The 16362-nt window shown below is 23.0% G+C and overlaps 1 protein-coding gene across 1 annotated transcript; it reads right to left on the reverse strand.

Annotated features, from left to right (window-relative positions):
- Window positions 1-14157: 14157 nt before the first annotated feature.
- Window positions 14158-15165, reverse strand: LOC119685654. Its single transcript, XM_038100003.1, has 3 exons — window positions 15075-15165; window positions 14810-14996; window positions 14158-14745 (listed from the first exon to the last, which is right to left on the reverse strand). The coding sequence occupies exons 1-3, from the start codon at window positions 15142-15144 to the stop codon at window positions 14199-14201; spliced, it is 804 nt and encodes a 267-aa protein (XP_037955931.1). The 5' UTR covers window positions 15145-15165; the 3' UTR covers window positions 14158-14198.
- Between the last annotated feature and the right edge of the window lie 1197 nt (window positions 15166-16362).

Raw genomic sequence — 16362 nt, forward strand, 5'->3', positions numbered from 1 at the left:
ATGTATATGTATATATATATACTTTTATTTTCTTTATAATTTTAAATGATTATTAAATGATTTTATTTTTGTGCAAAGCTTTAATCAATAATTTTAATATTAAATTTTTATAAATATGAATACGAATTTTTGCAAATTATAAATATTAAATTTTGATATGTTAAAAATGATAAATTTTAATATTACAAAGTATGAAATAATTTTTTTTTTTTGTTTTAATTTACATTCCACAATTTGTTTTCATTATTTAAATTATGTAGCTCACTTATGCAATTATTAAATTTTAAATATATATAATAATAAACAATGATAAAGTTAAAACAGATTCTGTAAACTTATAAACTTAAAATCTGACAAGAGCTCAAAACTAGTTTACCATTAAACATTTTTTAAAATATAAACTCAAGTCAAATGTGTATATGAAAATTATAAATAATAATAGATATATATATTTAAATATATGTATATATATAAATCATTGTTATTATTTTATTAATTAAATGTTTTTTTGCTTTATGTTTCATATGTATAATTTCAAAATGCCAATATCAATGTAAACAAATATACCTCGCTAGTTGGAGTATTTGTGTAATAGTTATTTTAAAATTAAAATTTTTATTTTCATTACGCAGCAATATGATTTATTATTTTTGTTTTATATATATATATTTATGTAATTTAGAAAAAAACCTTTAATAAATTTACTGGGTTTACATTATATATCAATAATAAGTTTTAAATAATTATTTTCATTAAAATTGTTAAAGCATAATTTTGTGAAAAAATATTTGTTCAAATTTAATTAATTTAAATGTTTAAATTAATAATTTAAATTATATAGCTGTTTTCACATAATTTTGTTCATTTATTCAAAAATTAAAACACTTAAAAAATCAAAAAACTGATTAATAACTTAACTGATAAATTAATAATAGACTAGAATAAATTACGAACATTGTGATAAAAAAATATAGAACACAAATCTAATAGAAAAGAGATCGGATTTATTTATTGCATTTATAAAAATAATTTGTATTAAATATTACACTTTGATTGAAAAATTTATTTTATTTACAAGATTGTTGTACATTAAATAGTTATATTAATAAATTTGAGCAATATATTATAATATATTATAAAAACCATAGACTCTCCTTAATTAGCACTCCTTAAATAACTTTAATAAAATTTTGTTTGTAACATCAAATTTTATTTTATTTTTTTTTTATTATATATAATGTGAAAATAGTAAATTTTTTGAAGTAATTTAATTATGTAATTATTATTTATTAATAAAAATAATGTAAAGAAGATTTCACATTTATAAATATTCTTTTAAATAAAATATACACGCATACAGTGCTTGTCTTCAACTTAAAAAAATTTAAGTTTTTTATTTTAATTTTATTTAAGTAATTGTTCGTCATATAACATTAAAAAATATATGCAACTATATTTTTTAATGTTATATGACGACATTTTATTAATTCTTTTTCTAAGCTAACAATACTATATTTTATTATAAGTTTATTGTATTTCTATTAAGTTTTTAAGTATGTAATAAAAAAATTTTTATATATATGTTTATATATTGTATAATTTGTATAAATATATACATAAATTTATAAATTTATTTTGATTTATATAGATCTTTAAAGCATACAGGAATATTTATATTTTAATTTCGATATTTTGATTGATTTTGATGTATTATCAGGAACTGTATACTATATATGTAGCCAAGTATTAATAATATTTAACATTATAATATTTATAATTTATATTTATAAATTTATAATTTATGCTTATTTATAATATTTAATATTATTATATAAAATATATTATATTTTTTTTTATTGTTTGTTTAGTCTAATAAAATAAAAATATTACAGTAATTTATATATTTTTAGTAATATTGTATTGTTTATATTGTATGTGATATGTAGTTAATATATATTTAAAACATGTATATTATTTACATCGAAATACATATGAGTATAGAATAATTATTTTATAAAAATAGTTTAAATTTTTATTTGTTTTTGTTTTTCTAATTTTTTCTAATTTTTTATAAATACTTTCAGAACTTAATATTCTATTATAGGAATTGCTTTTACATGAATGCATTAAAAAAAAAAAAAATTAAACATCAAATTTATTTTTACTCTTTTTCTGCAAAACATTTAAGTATAATAGTTATTTCGAAAAATTATCATTTACAAATGTTGATATTTAATTGATATAGTTCTTTCAAATAAATAATTTCTAAATAATGCTGTGTATTTCTGTAAAAAAAATTGAATTCTTAAAACTTTGTTCTTAAATTAATATTTTAAAAGTTTTATTTTTTAGTTTTTATTATATTGTAATTAAAAAATTTTTAGTACTCAAATTCAATGTAAAAATATATATATTTAATGGCTAATATTAATTAATAATAAATGTATGTTTATTGCAATGAATTTTAAACTGTGAGAGAAACTTAATTATTATTAAATGCGAGTTAATTATACTTATATATATTTATATTAATTAGTACAAATTTCTTTAAGAAGAACTCGAAATGTTTTAAATTATCAATAGACTTTTTGTTATATATGACTTTCATTTTATTATAGTTTAAAAATATATTTTAATTTAAAAAAAACAATTATATTATAAAGCTCATGAGAAACTCATGCATTTTATTGTTTATATGCATTTACTTATATGTATATTTATTTATAAAAAATTTGTCAATTTTTTTTTTACTAATTATACAGAGTTAGTTTTTATTTTATAAAATGTGTAATATTTTCATATATATATATATTTTCGAGAATGTTTTTTTAACTTTTATGAATTGAAGCTTATGTGAACAATTCAAAAATATATAATACTTAAAATATTTATTGAATTTAATTTTTTTGAAATATGAAATTAAATTTAAATTTTGAAACTTTTGCATTCGATTATTTAAAAACTTTAATATTTCTCAATTTTTATACATATTCATAAATTATTCGCAAGAGCTTTAAATAATATATACTATTTTTTTTTTTATTTTTTTACCTTTTTCACATATAGATTACTGTATTTTGATTAATTTTATATGTCATTACTAACATAAACGAAATCGTGTCTTTAATATTTGCTCTAAATTTTGGAAAGCTTAAATCATAAAATACATCATATATGTAAAAATGAATTAACTAAACATCAAAATAGAGAATCGAATCCTTTGTAGTGTAGAAACTTTATGTCCATAAAAGTAAAGTTAGTTATTATACAAAAAAAAAACTATTACATAAATAAATAGCAATAAATACTCAGTTTTGTAATAAGTGCCACCACTTTTATAGTTATAAAATACGTAGTAACACCGGAAAATTTATTAATATAAAATGCATAAATTAATTTTATAAAAACAACAATATCGTAACAGAACAAAGTGCATTTACTATACATGTTTTATAAGTAAAAATAAATACAATATATTTGAATAGTCTCAGTCAAATAATAAAATTGTGTAAACAAAAAACAATTGGATAAAATATAGTTTATTAACATATTCTTATTAATTTGAACCAATAATACAAATTGAAAACATCGACATCAATTTTTAATATATATCTTTGACGGTTTTAAGAATAAGATTTTAAATATATTTGAAGTGAATGTTTTTAATTATTTTTATATGTTTAAAGTTCATTATGTTTTTTTTATTATTTTTATTTATTTATTTTTATTTGCAACCTAAATATTGATAACAATTATTAATTACAAACTAATTAATTAATAATTAATAATCAAAACTAATATAAATCCAAACTTAATATTTTTGAACGCTTCAAGTTACATGTTTTGAATATTTTTTAAATATATTCTATAAAAACCAAAGTAGTATTCCTGTCTTCATGTTGTGGATAAAGTGATAGAAATATATATATATATATATAGTATACTAGTAATAGTCGAAATGTGCAGAAAACAAATAATGTCTCATTACTCAATCTATTAATGTTATAGATTATAAAATTTTGCTAATAAAATTTTTTTATCATTTTAAATATATAAATCGTAACCACTACCATTTAGAAATTTTATTTAATACAATATATAAAGAAAAAATAAAAATAATTTTAATATTTGGATAATGACTTTTTTAATAATATTAAATTTTTTTTATTATTTAAAAATTTGTGTAATTTTAAGTTTTAATGAATCATAATTTTAAAAATCTTATACTTATTTATTTACAAAATATAAATAAATATAAAAATTATAATTAGTAATAAGTAAATTGGTATTGTGTAAACATTTTATAAATTATATATTAAACATTAATGTCTGTTGATATAAGTAATTAGAAGAGTATACAAATTTTATAAACTATATAATTTAAATTAATTTATTTATTAATATTAATTTAAATTATCTACTTATTAGAAAAGAAACTAATAGAAAGAGAGTAATATAATAAAGAAGTAAGACTATACTAGACTGAATATTAACAGAACTCTAAAATTTAGTTTTTGTTTCAAATATTTGTTAAATATTATAATTATTATTTTTAAATAAAAAGTAGATATGAGTGTTTTGTAACTATAACGTTATATAATGGTAATAGTTAATAACAAATAATATATGTTTATTTATATATAAAAAGAAAAATTTTTAAAAGTAAATATTATTATAGAAGATTGGATTATAAATATATATGTGTTCTTAGAATGCTTTCTAGAGTTCTGGAAAAGTTTTCAGAAAGTTTTTTAGAGTTTTGGAGAAAGTTTTAAGTTTTCTAGAATTCTAAAGAAAGTTTTAAGCATATTTTCTAGAACTCTTCAGAAAGTAAATGGATTTAATTTGGTGTCTTCTGGAATTCTGGAAAATTCTTTTATACTGCAAATGTAAAATTCATTTTAAAAATCTTTTGTAAGTTTTATAAAATGATTAAAATTAATATTTATATCATCCACCTAGTAATTATACATAGTAATAAAATTTAGAATTATAATTAATAACTAAAAATAATTTTATAAGACTTTTACTAAAGAATGAGATTAAAAATACTAAGTTTTTTCAAAGTCAGATTTATTCAATTATTTTATACTATACAAAGAGTTGTCGGAATGGGTCGAGATAAGTTAAATCTTCGCATCATCTGTTCATCCACTTTATTCATATTTTAAAAAATTAGTTCCTGATTTAGATTTCAATTGTTTTATTTGATTTTATATATTTTTAATTCATAACAGTATCTATAATAAATAGTGTATCAGTTAATATATATTTAAAGGAATTACACATGTTAAAAACTAAATTAAGTTTAAAAAATAAATTTATATTTACTCAGATATAAAAAATTTCATTATATAGAATAAATTGTATTTATTTTTGCTGTATATTGCAGTATTCAAAAGAAATTTAAATTTCTAAAAATATATAAAATACACTAATATATACATATGTATTATATTTTTAATTAATATATCGTTGCAAGTGAAACAATATAAATATATATAATATACATACATACATATGTAACAATATAAATAAATGTATATGTAATAAATTAAAAACTTATTTAAAAAATAATATATACATAAAAAGTTATTTATAAACGCTTTTCGTAAAATTTGTGTCTTGTATTTGTCAACGTTTTATTAATCTATATAGAATTATAAGAATGTAAATTGATACCATAGAAAACAGCGCTTAAATAATAAATTAAAAAGTAATACCAAGTGAATTTAAAAAAAAAATATTAAAGATTATAATTTAGTTTTAATAATTAAAACTAAAAAATTTAAAATTAAATAAATTAAACAAAATAGTTATATGCTTTTATGAATGTTTTTATAGTTTTTTAAAATCAATAAATAAATAAATTCAAATAAACTGCAAATATATATATATATGTATGAATAAATGAAAGGAAAAAACATATGAATAAATACAAAAAAAAAATATATATATACATATAGAGAGAAGAAAAAAATTAACTGTCACCGTAAATTATACCCATAATTTCAGAAGCAAAATATATAAATAAATTAAAAATGGTTACTAATAGTATTCGCCACGTTTTTGATCCAAAGTTTTCAAAAATAAAACAAAAATAAAAACAATAATATTATTATAATAATAAAAATTATGTTATTTTATTTTTTAATTGCGCACAAAATTACTTTTCTAAATTTATACGAATATTTGTATATTTGAAAAATAACAAAAAAAATATATATATATATTTAATAAACTTTATATAAGTGTCTATGAATGTTAAACATACGTTAGTTAAAAAAAATACTACTAAATAAATATTATTTGTACCTACCTATCTTAAAACTAATTACGGAATTTAAAAAAATAAATTCTAAAACAATAAAAAATCGAATTAAAAATTTTAATCCACCCACAGAAGCAAAATAAAATTTTAATAGTTATATTTCAAAATAATAATATATAAACAAATTAAAACGTTTATTGTTTATAAAATTTTAAATGTTAAATAATAATAAAAAAAATATTTTTATTGTTAATATTGAGTATATTTTATATTAAAATTAATACATAAAAAAATTTATAAATAAATAATCGAACGCAATTCATCAGCTTTATTTGTACAAAAATAATAATAAAAATAAACAATATAATTAAAATTTCTTTTTTTTAAATAGAAACGATATTTTTATTTTTTGATAATTTAAAAATAATGACATTTTTAATTATTTAAATTTTGCATCTATATTTTTAGTTTCCATATTGAACAAAATACAGTTTTTATAAATAAATATTACATATTTGATATAGATATATATAATATATATTTATATCGAAATAAAAACAATTGTTGCACTCTAAAAATAATGCATTTTTGCATTAAAATATTTAATATATATATAAACAAAATAAAAATTATGAATTTATAACAATTTATGTGAAACTATCGAAATTATAAACTAAAAATAAAAATTAGTATTATGAAAGGATATTAAAAAAAGTATTGTAGTTTTTCTCAAAAGCGAGAGCTAAGAAATTTATTAATATTTTAAAAACCACTATTTTTAAATAATAAGGTAAGTATACGTAGATCACTATTAAAGATTAATGATCTCTTATATTCATTAATTTAAACAATAAACAATATTTAAACAATATAACAATATAATATATAATATCCTAATAATTTGTAATAATAAATAGGCTTAAGTTTTTGGTGAGAGAGTGAGATAGAGGAAGAGAGATAGAGAGAAAGAGAAAGAAAAAGAGAAAGAAAAAGAGAGAGAAAGAGAGAGAGAGAGAGAAAGAGAAAGAGAGAGAAAGAGAGAGAGAAAAACAAAAGAGAAAGAGAGAGATAAAAAGAAAGAGAGAGATAAAGAGAGAGAGAGGGAGAAATAGAGAGTGCAAGGTTACGGGACTTTATTTCTATTATCACAAGCGTATGGAATTTGTAAGAATTGTGCTAAGATTGTCAGACTCAAAGAAATAAGTAAAATAACAACACAAATTAATGACTGATGTTAATAAAATTTATATTGTCTTTTATTCTTATTGGAAAGACGTTTGTAGGTACTTTATTAAAAATCATCATTCTGCATACTAAGAACTGATATGTCCTTTGTAAAGACATATTTTTGACTGGGACGATGATCCAGGCCGTTCTGGAATCTAGCACTTACATTATTTTTTCATATGAGTTTATTTGAGTTAAGGCTCAGTTAGTCGGCGCATAGCATATAAATTTAAACCAAAGCGAAATGCACAACCCACCCTATCTGTGTATTTCGCTTTGAGTTAAAATCTTACGGTACGTACCCACTATAACTGAGCCTTTAATTATAGATGGTGTCTATTTATTAGATTCTTTACACTATATTAATACTTGTAGTTTTACATATATACAAATAACTTACGTTAATATTTTAGTTCTTATAGTTTTTAAATATGAATGTTTTATTTTTATCAAAACCAAATAATTTTTCAAATTAATTTAAAATGATTTTTGTGCAAAATTTAAAGAATTATTAATAGCATTCAAATTATTTTCAAATTATAAAATCTTTTGCGAGGTAATATTTTCAAGATGTGATGATTATAACTTTCTTTCTTTACTAAGAAAATATTTCATTTTTAATATTCTGAAGAATGAGAGGCATGATCAAAATACCGAAAGTTGTTGTTAAGTAGTCCATTGGTGTTTCAGAGGTTATAGTAGTTTTATTTCATACTTTAAATTTATTTTGTAATTCATTTGTATATAATGTATTCTTTAAGATTCACTTTATAATTGTATTCGCTCTTATCAGAATCTGATTATCTGGTTACGTCCTTTGCTCCATAATGTTTGGTTTCCGCCCATTTTTATACTGCGATCTTAAAATTTTTGCAATGCAATAGTTTTTATTTTCAATTGATACAATGGAGAAGATAATTAAACAGCGGTTAAATAATATCACCGGTTAAATATAAAGTGATTTAGAGCGATCTGAAATGATCGGATTTTAGTTATCATCACCTTATGGGAAACAACTTAATAAAAATTTGACTAGGTCTGAAGTTAGGAGTTGTCTTCTATTACAGTGGATTATAAAAAAAGCAGAGATGTGTTTTTCTGTCATATATCATAAAACATTTGTTACTTGTTTATAATATACGATATACGGTATACGATAGTCGTTAAATTTTATTGCATAAAAATTGAAAATTTTTTGCAAAATGCCTTAATTCTTTAAAAATAGTAAAACTTTAAAACGTAAAAGTGAATTAAAACCAATAATAAATATATTTTTTTTTACACATCCGGCTGAATACACAACATAATCAGCTGCCGAAAAGCGCCATTTAAATCGTATTGTGGGTAGTTTAATACTTAAATTAAGTAATCTCAAAAAACAACATTAAATACCATAAGATAAAAAATGAAAAAAAGTGAAGTGAAACAATTTAAAACAAACAAACACTTAACTAAATGTTGACACAATATATTATGTGGAATGTTAAGTTGTTACCACAACAGAAACAACATTGTCAACAGCAGCTAAAGTCTTCATTTCCGGCGAGGCTTAAGAGCGTTGTCCTTTTCCTCAAAAACATTAAAAAAACACTACCGCTTAAGTAGGTCTGCATATGTGAAGTTCATTGTGTATGTGTGTGTGTGTATGTGCCTGTATCTTCTTGTGGCTTTATTACGTATAAACTGGACATTAATGCACAATGGTCGGTCTTCATTTCCGGAATTTGCTTGTATACAAAATACCAACTTAAGCAGATTTGGTTATTAAAGAGATTACCTTGTTTTTGTCCTTTTACTCACAACGCATAAGGAATTGTTATTTTTAATTGGCATTTGCAGAGTGAAGCTCTCGTGCCAGAACTTGAGATTGTAAACCCGTCTCTATGGGATTGTTAAGTAAATTAATTCAAATATTATTTAGGTGTACTTCAGTTTGTAATAATAAGAGAAAAGAGCAGAATATATATTATAAATAACATAGTCTAATATTTATATTATTACATATATAAAAATATATTTATAAAAAACAATTAAACTTAGAAAAGGAAAGTATTAAATTCATAATATATGTACCGAGCATATTTCATGCAAATATAATCGATCCGTAAACCAGTTTTTAATTCTAGATATATGCAGTTAGAGGCAAAGTGTAGAAAAATTGAGATCTTAGGCTAAAGAAAATCATGATAACTTAAAAGGGGATAAAGTTCTAAACTCTTAACTCTTAGAAAAGTAATTATAAATTACGATATATATTATTATAGTAATAAATAAAATAAAATAAATCAAATTGAAAATATATTGATTATCTGAAATGTAAAGGTAGGTGAATTAAACAATCAAGTCCCCACGCATACCCTGTCCTTTGCGGTAACAGTTAGGAACATAGTAAGTACGGTAAGAGCTTTATTGAGGACTACATGTGTATTTACTGGGTGAGTTCGTTAGTAGTCAATAAAGTTTCAGAGTCTCATTGCTTTAAAACTTTCATGAGGGTATTCTGTTTTCTACCAGTTCTGACGATTTTTAGATTAAGGATAACAATAAAGAATATAAACATCTGCAGTAAATTTTTAAATTTATTGAAAAAGTTTAGGGATTCTAATATGTACTAACGTTTTTTGGGCATTTTTTATCTATTTCCTGGGTTAATACTCTAATTTGGGTGACTAGCGTTATCGGTCTCTATACGACTACATTTAAACTGATATTATTGGGGTAGAGTATGTTAAATATGGTTGGAGTGGCAACCTCAAAAACTAAAGTTCACTTAAGTACGCATAATTGGTTGTTGTGATATCACGGATGAGCAACCCTTCATACGCTAAACCTCAATGACTATATTTGCAGGGTCTGCTCTATCTAGGGTTTATTAATATCTGCTTGGTATGAAAGAGCCAAACTCAGCTGGGGCAACGTCCCTATAAAAATTGTAAAGCTTTTTCTTTGCTTTAACTATATGTATTCATCAGATACATTATTAATATAATATTAATAATTGTAATATAATGTTATTAGGATGTGTACATATATTCACCTTCAAAACGAGTATATATGGGATGTGATCAAATAATAACAAGAATTTTAAAAAATGAAAGGGTAGAAAAATGAAACAGATTCTGTTAGATGTAATTCAGCTTAATTCGATCTTAAAGAAGTCGGTAAGCCCTACAGCTAATATGAAGCAATTTTTACGTTGCTTCATATTAGAAATCGAATAAAACAGGAAATGATTGGCCATACATTTTTTTTTCAAAAGTGGTTTAGCTGCTTATCCAACGGTTTGTGAAACATAACATTACCGGAATGTATAAATCTTTCCTAATCCTTATATAACTTTCCCTAATCTTAAGATATAGTACACTCTGATACTTTCATCTATTTTGCAAACTCATAAAGTCTCTCAACGAATAAAGTTTTTCAGTAGTAGATGATATAAAAGTCTATATCTAAGCAGACGATCTAATATTGTATTTCTCAAACCAGAAACTACGATGACATAAGTATCTGATGTTATAGGGCGACTGATTGAAAATGGATGGAATAATCATTTACAAGAAATGAATACTTTTTAGAATCATTAAAAGTGCTGTTACTTTTTGATTATACTTATGGAATTATAAAAATGTATGAATGAAGCATATCTATTTAATTTATATTAAAGAAATTAGAGTGAAATATTTTAAAAGCAATTAAAGTGACATATATATATAAGAGATTTAACATTCATTCATCACTATCAATATCATTCCTTCAATTTATATGTGACCATTTTTTAGTTTAATTCCTTTTGATAAAATTCAATTTATATTCAGATCCTTCTCGAATGGACAAAATTTTATTTCAACTAATTTGTTTATTTGCCAAATAAAGTTGTTATACTTTTGTTTATTTTCAAAGTATCAAATAAACATAACCTTTGAGCTCAGTTGTCTTTTATGCTTTTTGCAGTTTATTAAAACTTTGTCTCTAGAGCACAAATGTCCTTGTAGAGCAAATTTTGGGAAAAAAATTCCTTTTACTGTTGTTCAAAAATAGTTCTAGAGTTTATGCATTGCTGAAAACAAATGAATTGAATTGGTATTTTGTAGTATTCATATTTTCATAAAAGTTTTTCTATTGCCTTCCATTGAGTTTTTAATAAAACAAATTTAGTTCGCAATTTAGTCCTGCAGTAGAAACTGCAGGATATAAACATTCAGGGTGCAGTCCGCATTGTCAAAACAAATATCTTCATTGTGAAAATAAAATTTAAATTAAAATTTTTTTATTATGGGGAAAAATTCTTATTTTTTCTTTAGAGTTCACCTATTTGATGCAAATAAAAATAAGTAAAATAGAAAAAAATTTTTATTTTCATTGAATTAGTCGTGAGGACACCTACAATATGGTGTTATATACATATATATAAAGGCCTTAATTTGAGTATAATTAAAGTAAAATGTATACTAAAGTTGAATATTCAATCAAAGCAGTGGCGTAACTACATTTTTTAGGCCTGTAAGCAAATTCTAACTAAGGGGCCCCTACCAACATACTAAGGGGCCCCTCTTTTTATACTCTTTACACGAAAAAATGTGAAAAGGATATATAAGGTTTGTCAAGATTTTCGTAACGCATTGAAGGAAACGTCGGAAATACCATTAAGTATATATCAGTACAATATATATATACTTTTTCAGTTCAAACTACTCTCTCAGCTTTTGAACTCTTCGAATGAAACTTTACACACATACTTTTCGGGAGCCGACCCTTTTCACCATTTGATTTGATTGAAATTGGACGTCTATTTCTTGTAGCTGTGATATAAACTTAACAATCGAATATGAGGTTTCTCCGTTTTTAATAAAGGTATTCAAATGGAATTTGGTGTATACAGTACTGATATTTGCAAAAGACAACGTACAAAATTATTTTCAAATGGGTTTAAATCTAAATATAGCTTCCAAATAAGTTTCTCGATTAAGACACATATTTTTCTTAGAAACACTTTTTTATTTTATAAATAGGTTTAATATTTTATTTGAAGTACATACATATTATGTACTTTAAATTTAAAATTTACGTATCTTTTATAAAATGCAATATGAAGTTATTCCAACAAAAAACGTTTCGTCCCACTTTTGAGAATTTATTAAAAATAAATACAATGAATACAAAAATTTATAGTGGGGCCCCCTAAATTCGGGGGCCCGAAAGCGTTGCTTCCAGTTGCTTCCCTGTAGTTACACCACTGAATCAAAGTTATAAATAAAATTTGTAAAATAATTTTTGACTTCTTCATTTGTTCACTAAATCTCAGAACCAAAAGAACATAAAACTTTATTTTTATATTTGTATCAAATAAGTTCTAATTATAACAGATAATGCTTATTCTTAAAAACAAAGATTAGGTTAAGTTTATCAGGGTTTTTCAGAACAAAGATGTACTCAAATTTGCCCAATATGTTTATAAAAATATTATTTTAAGGAACTTTCCTTTAAAATATCAAAATCAAATCTAACGTCTGAGTTTTTTTTACTAAACTGTAACCTTTATTTTTAATATCTTCTCTTAATCTTACCAACTCATTTACACTTACATATGATGTCATTTAAGTTTAAGGCTCATTATGGAATATGTTGTTTTCATAACATCTATGCATGTATCGAAAAGCCGTACATTTTTGAATAAGATATCTGTCGAATTGATTAGAAATGTCACATCAGTTTCTATAACAGGGATGACACTGGGATACTTGGTTAAGCATATGAAGACCAGAAGGACACCTAAAACGATCGCAGTAGTTAGAGTATAAGCGACGTTAAAAGACACAACTCTACATTCATTCAAAGAGACAATACCATTAATTTGGCTATGTTTCTAATTTTACAAGAAAGTAATTCTGTCAGTTCGGTAACAAAATGGATTCTAAGGATTTTTAATCTTTAACTGGCCATAAGTGGGCATTTAAAAAAAAGTATGGCTTCGATTTTTGTCAAATTTCAGTCAAATAAGTCTTGAGGTCGGACAGGAATTTTCATCAGCAACTTTTAGATACTCCTATCAACAACTATTGTCGTAGCTACAGTTCAGTGAAAGAAAAACTGCACTTAAATACTCTGTCAGTGTTCGGCACTTGCCAGAAACCATAATCGATTTTAGAACCTCGCTTGAACCAGTTTATTTTTGAAAATACTAGTATTGACATTTAAAACACAATCTGTTTTATTTAACTGTTAATATAGTATCCCGTTCCGAACTAGGGGTATATTAACCGAAATCCCTTAAATTAGCATGCTCCATGGATTTATTTTCAGAGCTATTTCTTACGAGACGGGCTGACATTAATAACTACCTTCTATTTTTCTTCTAATTAGTTGTTGATAGTATAAGTTAAACTATCTTAATCTTGCATTATTCTGCATTAAAGGTTATAAGGCTGTGATCATCATGCCTTTGTTTTGAACAGCTCGATATTTTAGCAGGAGTTGACAGTTATTATAAATCTATATCCTTTGTACACCTATCATCGAATTCGGTAGGTTAGTTGTAACAACTAAAAGCATTTTTTTTAAAATATATATATATATATAAAAATATATATATAAATATATATATATAAAAATATATATAATTAAATATACATAATCTTTATATTTTTAACAATTTTGATACATGAATGTATATCAGTATAAATATACATATTCAAGAAATATTTTAATTGGTAGAACAAGTTGTTCCAGCTAACTGCGATGCTGCAGTTGAAATAGCCATAGTCAAAGATTCCATTGTGAAGCCCTTCATTAAATTATCATAATATGGTACCAGATAGGCAGCATAGATATTATCAGCATCCGCTTGAATTTGTTCAGCAAGCATTAAAACGAATTCACGTTCAACGCGATTGACAAAATTATTTAAGGAAGTACTCCACATATTATTCCAGTTATCAGTAATAACATCGCCTACCCAGAATTGCATATTAAAGTTTTCTACAGCCAAGCCATTGGTTGTAGCTTCCAAAGCAAAATCACCAAGCATACGGAAGTCCTTTATCTTCCAGTTTAATACACCATCACCTTGAGCTTGAACTGAGAAACCGGCTAAATTAGCCCAGGCACTCACTTGGTACTCACTGAGCAGTTGTACTTCGTTTACAATCGTATCGAAATAAAAACGATCAGTGCTTGGATTGTATATGAATTTTAAGCCCTCATAACTATTTAAACCTTTTACCACCATATATGACAAGTTTCCTGTAACTCTGTTAAGTAAGTAAGGTGTGTTAAAAACAGTTTGGTTTCCTTAAATAAATTAGTTTTTTTTACCTATGATAATCGGTGGTGAAGTTGAAAGGAACATAGTCTAAAGTTAATGGTGCTAGTGGTGGTATATTCCAAGGCTCAAAACCGCATGGCATAATTTCTTGAAAATCAGTTAAGAAATTTTTTAAAGCTGTTATCAAATCATTAGCGCTGGTTGTAGAGTTGATGGTTCCCTGATTTATAAGGAAAGCTAGAAAGATATGTCCACATTTAATATAAAAATATTATTTGTTAAATTTTTTTTTGAGAAATTTTCTTTTGTACTTACATGCACCATTTACTTTAGCTGTGCAGGCTAATAAGCCTACCAAAAAAGTTACGAGAACGATCGTCTTCATTGTTTTGAACTTCTTTGACTCACTAATATTTGTAAACTGAAATAATTACTACAATGCTCTACTGCATTTTATATAAAATTATTTGTGTAGTAAAACTTATCTGCTGAATAAAGTAAATGTTTATGACGTCGATTTGGTTATATTCAAATAATTCATCATTATGATGAATTACTCTAAAATTTAATTCCAAACGTAAACTCTTTAATATTAGCTTATGGAAGTCATGAATCATATGTGTGCGTACTTCCTATATTTTCCAAAAAACCCAAGTTTTAATTTTGATTGAACGAATATGGCTGTATGTAGATTTAGCAAATTGAAAAAATTTAGTTAAGAGTAAATTGAGGGACTAAGAACTATAGATTGTTGTAAGATAGTCTTCTCTGGCATTATACTCTTGATCTCTTTCAAAATAAAATGATTTAACATCGGGAAGATAATACACTAATGGATCTATTTTTTCTTAAATTTAAATAGATTTTAACTAACAGTCTGAAATATTAAAAATTACTACTTACTTTGACTTTTAAAAGAATGGATTTTTACAGAAATATTATAATTTACTGATTCTTATAGTTTTTCTTTCTTTGCCTTTTTAAATTGCTGTGTATTTTACAACATATATTGTATACATTTAAGTAGAGTTGAGATTTAGATTTTTTTAAGCAACGTATGAGAACAAGAAGTAATCATGTAACTATTAATATAATATATTTAAAAAAAAAAAACAAATTTGCAACAAAAACAAAGCTGTCTTGTGTATATAGGGAATTATTATAGGGAATTATACACCCATAATTCATTTGATTTTTAGCATAATTATTAATATAAAACGTAGTATATCAAGTTAGAAGTAAGTCTATTTTTAAAGTTTGATTTAATTAGTTTATTATATTATGCAGATTTTTTTTTGGTGCAGGAGTTAACATAATTGCTATTATAATATATTAACTCGTAACTGGATAAAGAGTTATTATCACTAAAAACAATATTAATTTATTATTTATTTATTATCCATTAACTAGTAAAAAATGACAAAAAAAAACCATATTAAAATAAATACGGTATCAGCAGGAGGTTAACCTCGCTACATTTATAAGACTGGTAATATTATTATCATTACTGTTGAACTCTGATTACCGTAATATCCATGCCTCCCTCTTTTGATGTGCTATTATATATTTGAATAGCAATTAAATATAACTAAATTCCATTATT

The sequence above is a fragment of the Teleopsis dalmanni genome, chromosome 2 (genome assembly GCF_002237135.1).
Source record: "Teleopsis dalmanni isolate 2A chromosome 2, ASM223713v2, whole genome shotgun sequence".
NCBI classification, from domain to species: Eukaryota; Metazoa; Arthropoda; class Insecta; order Diptera; family Diopsidae; genus Teleopsis; species Teleopsis dalmanni.

Excerpts from the sequence above, each read along its gene's own strand:
- LOC119685654 (XM_038100003.1), bottom strand. The coding sequence starts at position 15,144 with ATGAAGACGATCGTTCTCGTAACTTTTTTGGTAGGCTTATTAGCCTGC. Across the intron at positions 14,997-15,074 it reads AGCTAAAGTAAATGGTGCAT|CTTTCCTTATAAATCAGGGA; the intron begins GTAAGTACAAAA and ends ATATCTTTCTAG. Across the intron at positions 14,746-14,809 it reads TTCACCACCGATTATCATAG|AGTTACAGGAAACTTGTCAT; the intron begins GTAAAAAAAACT and ends CTTACTTAACAG.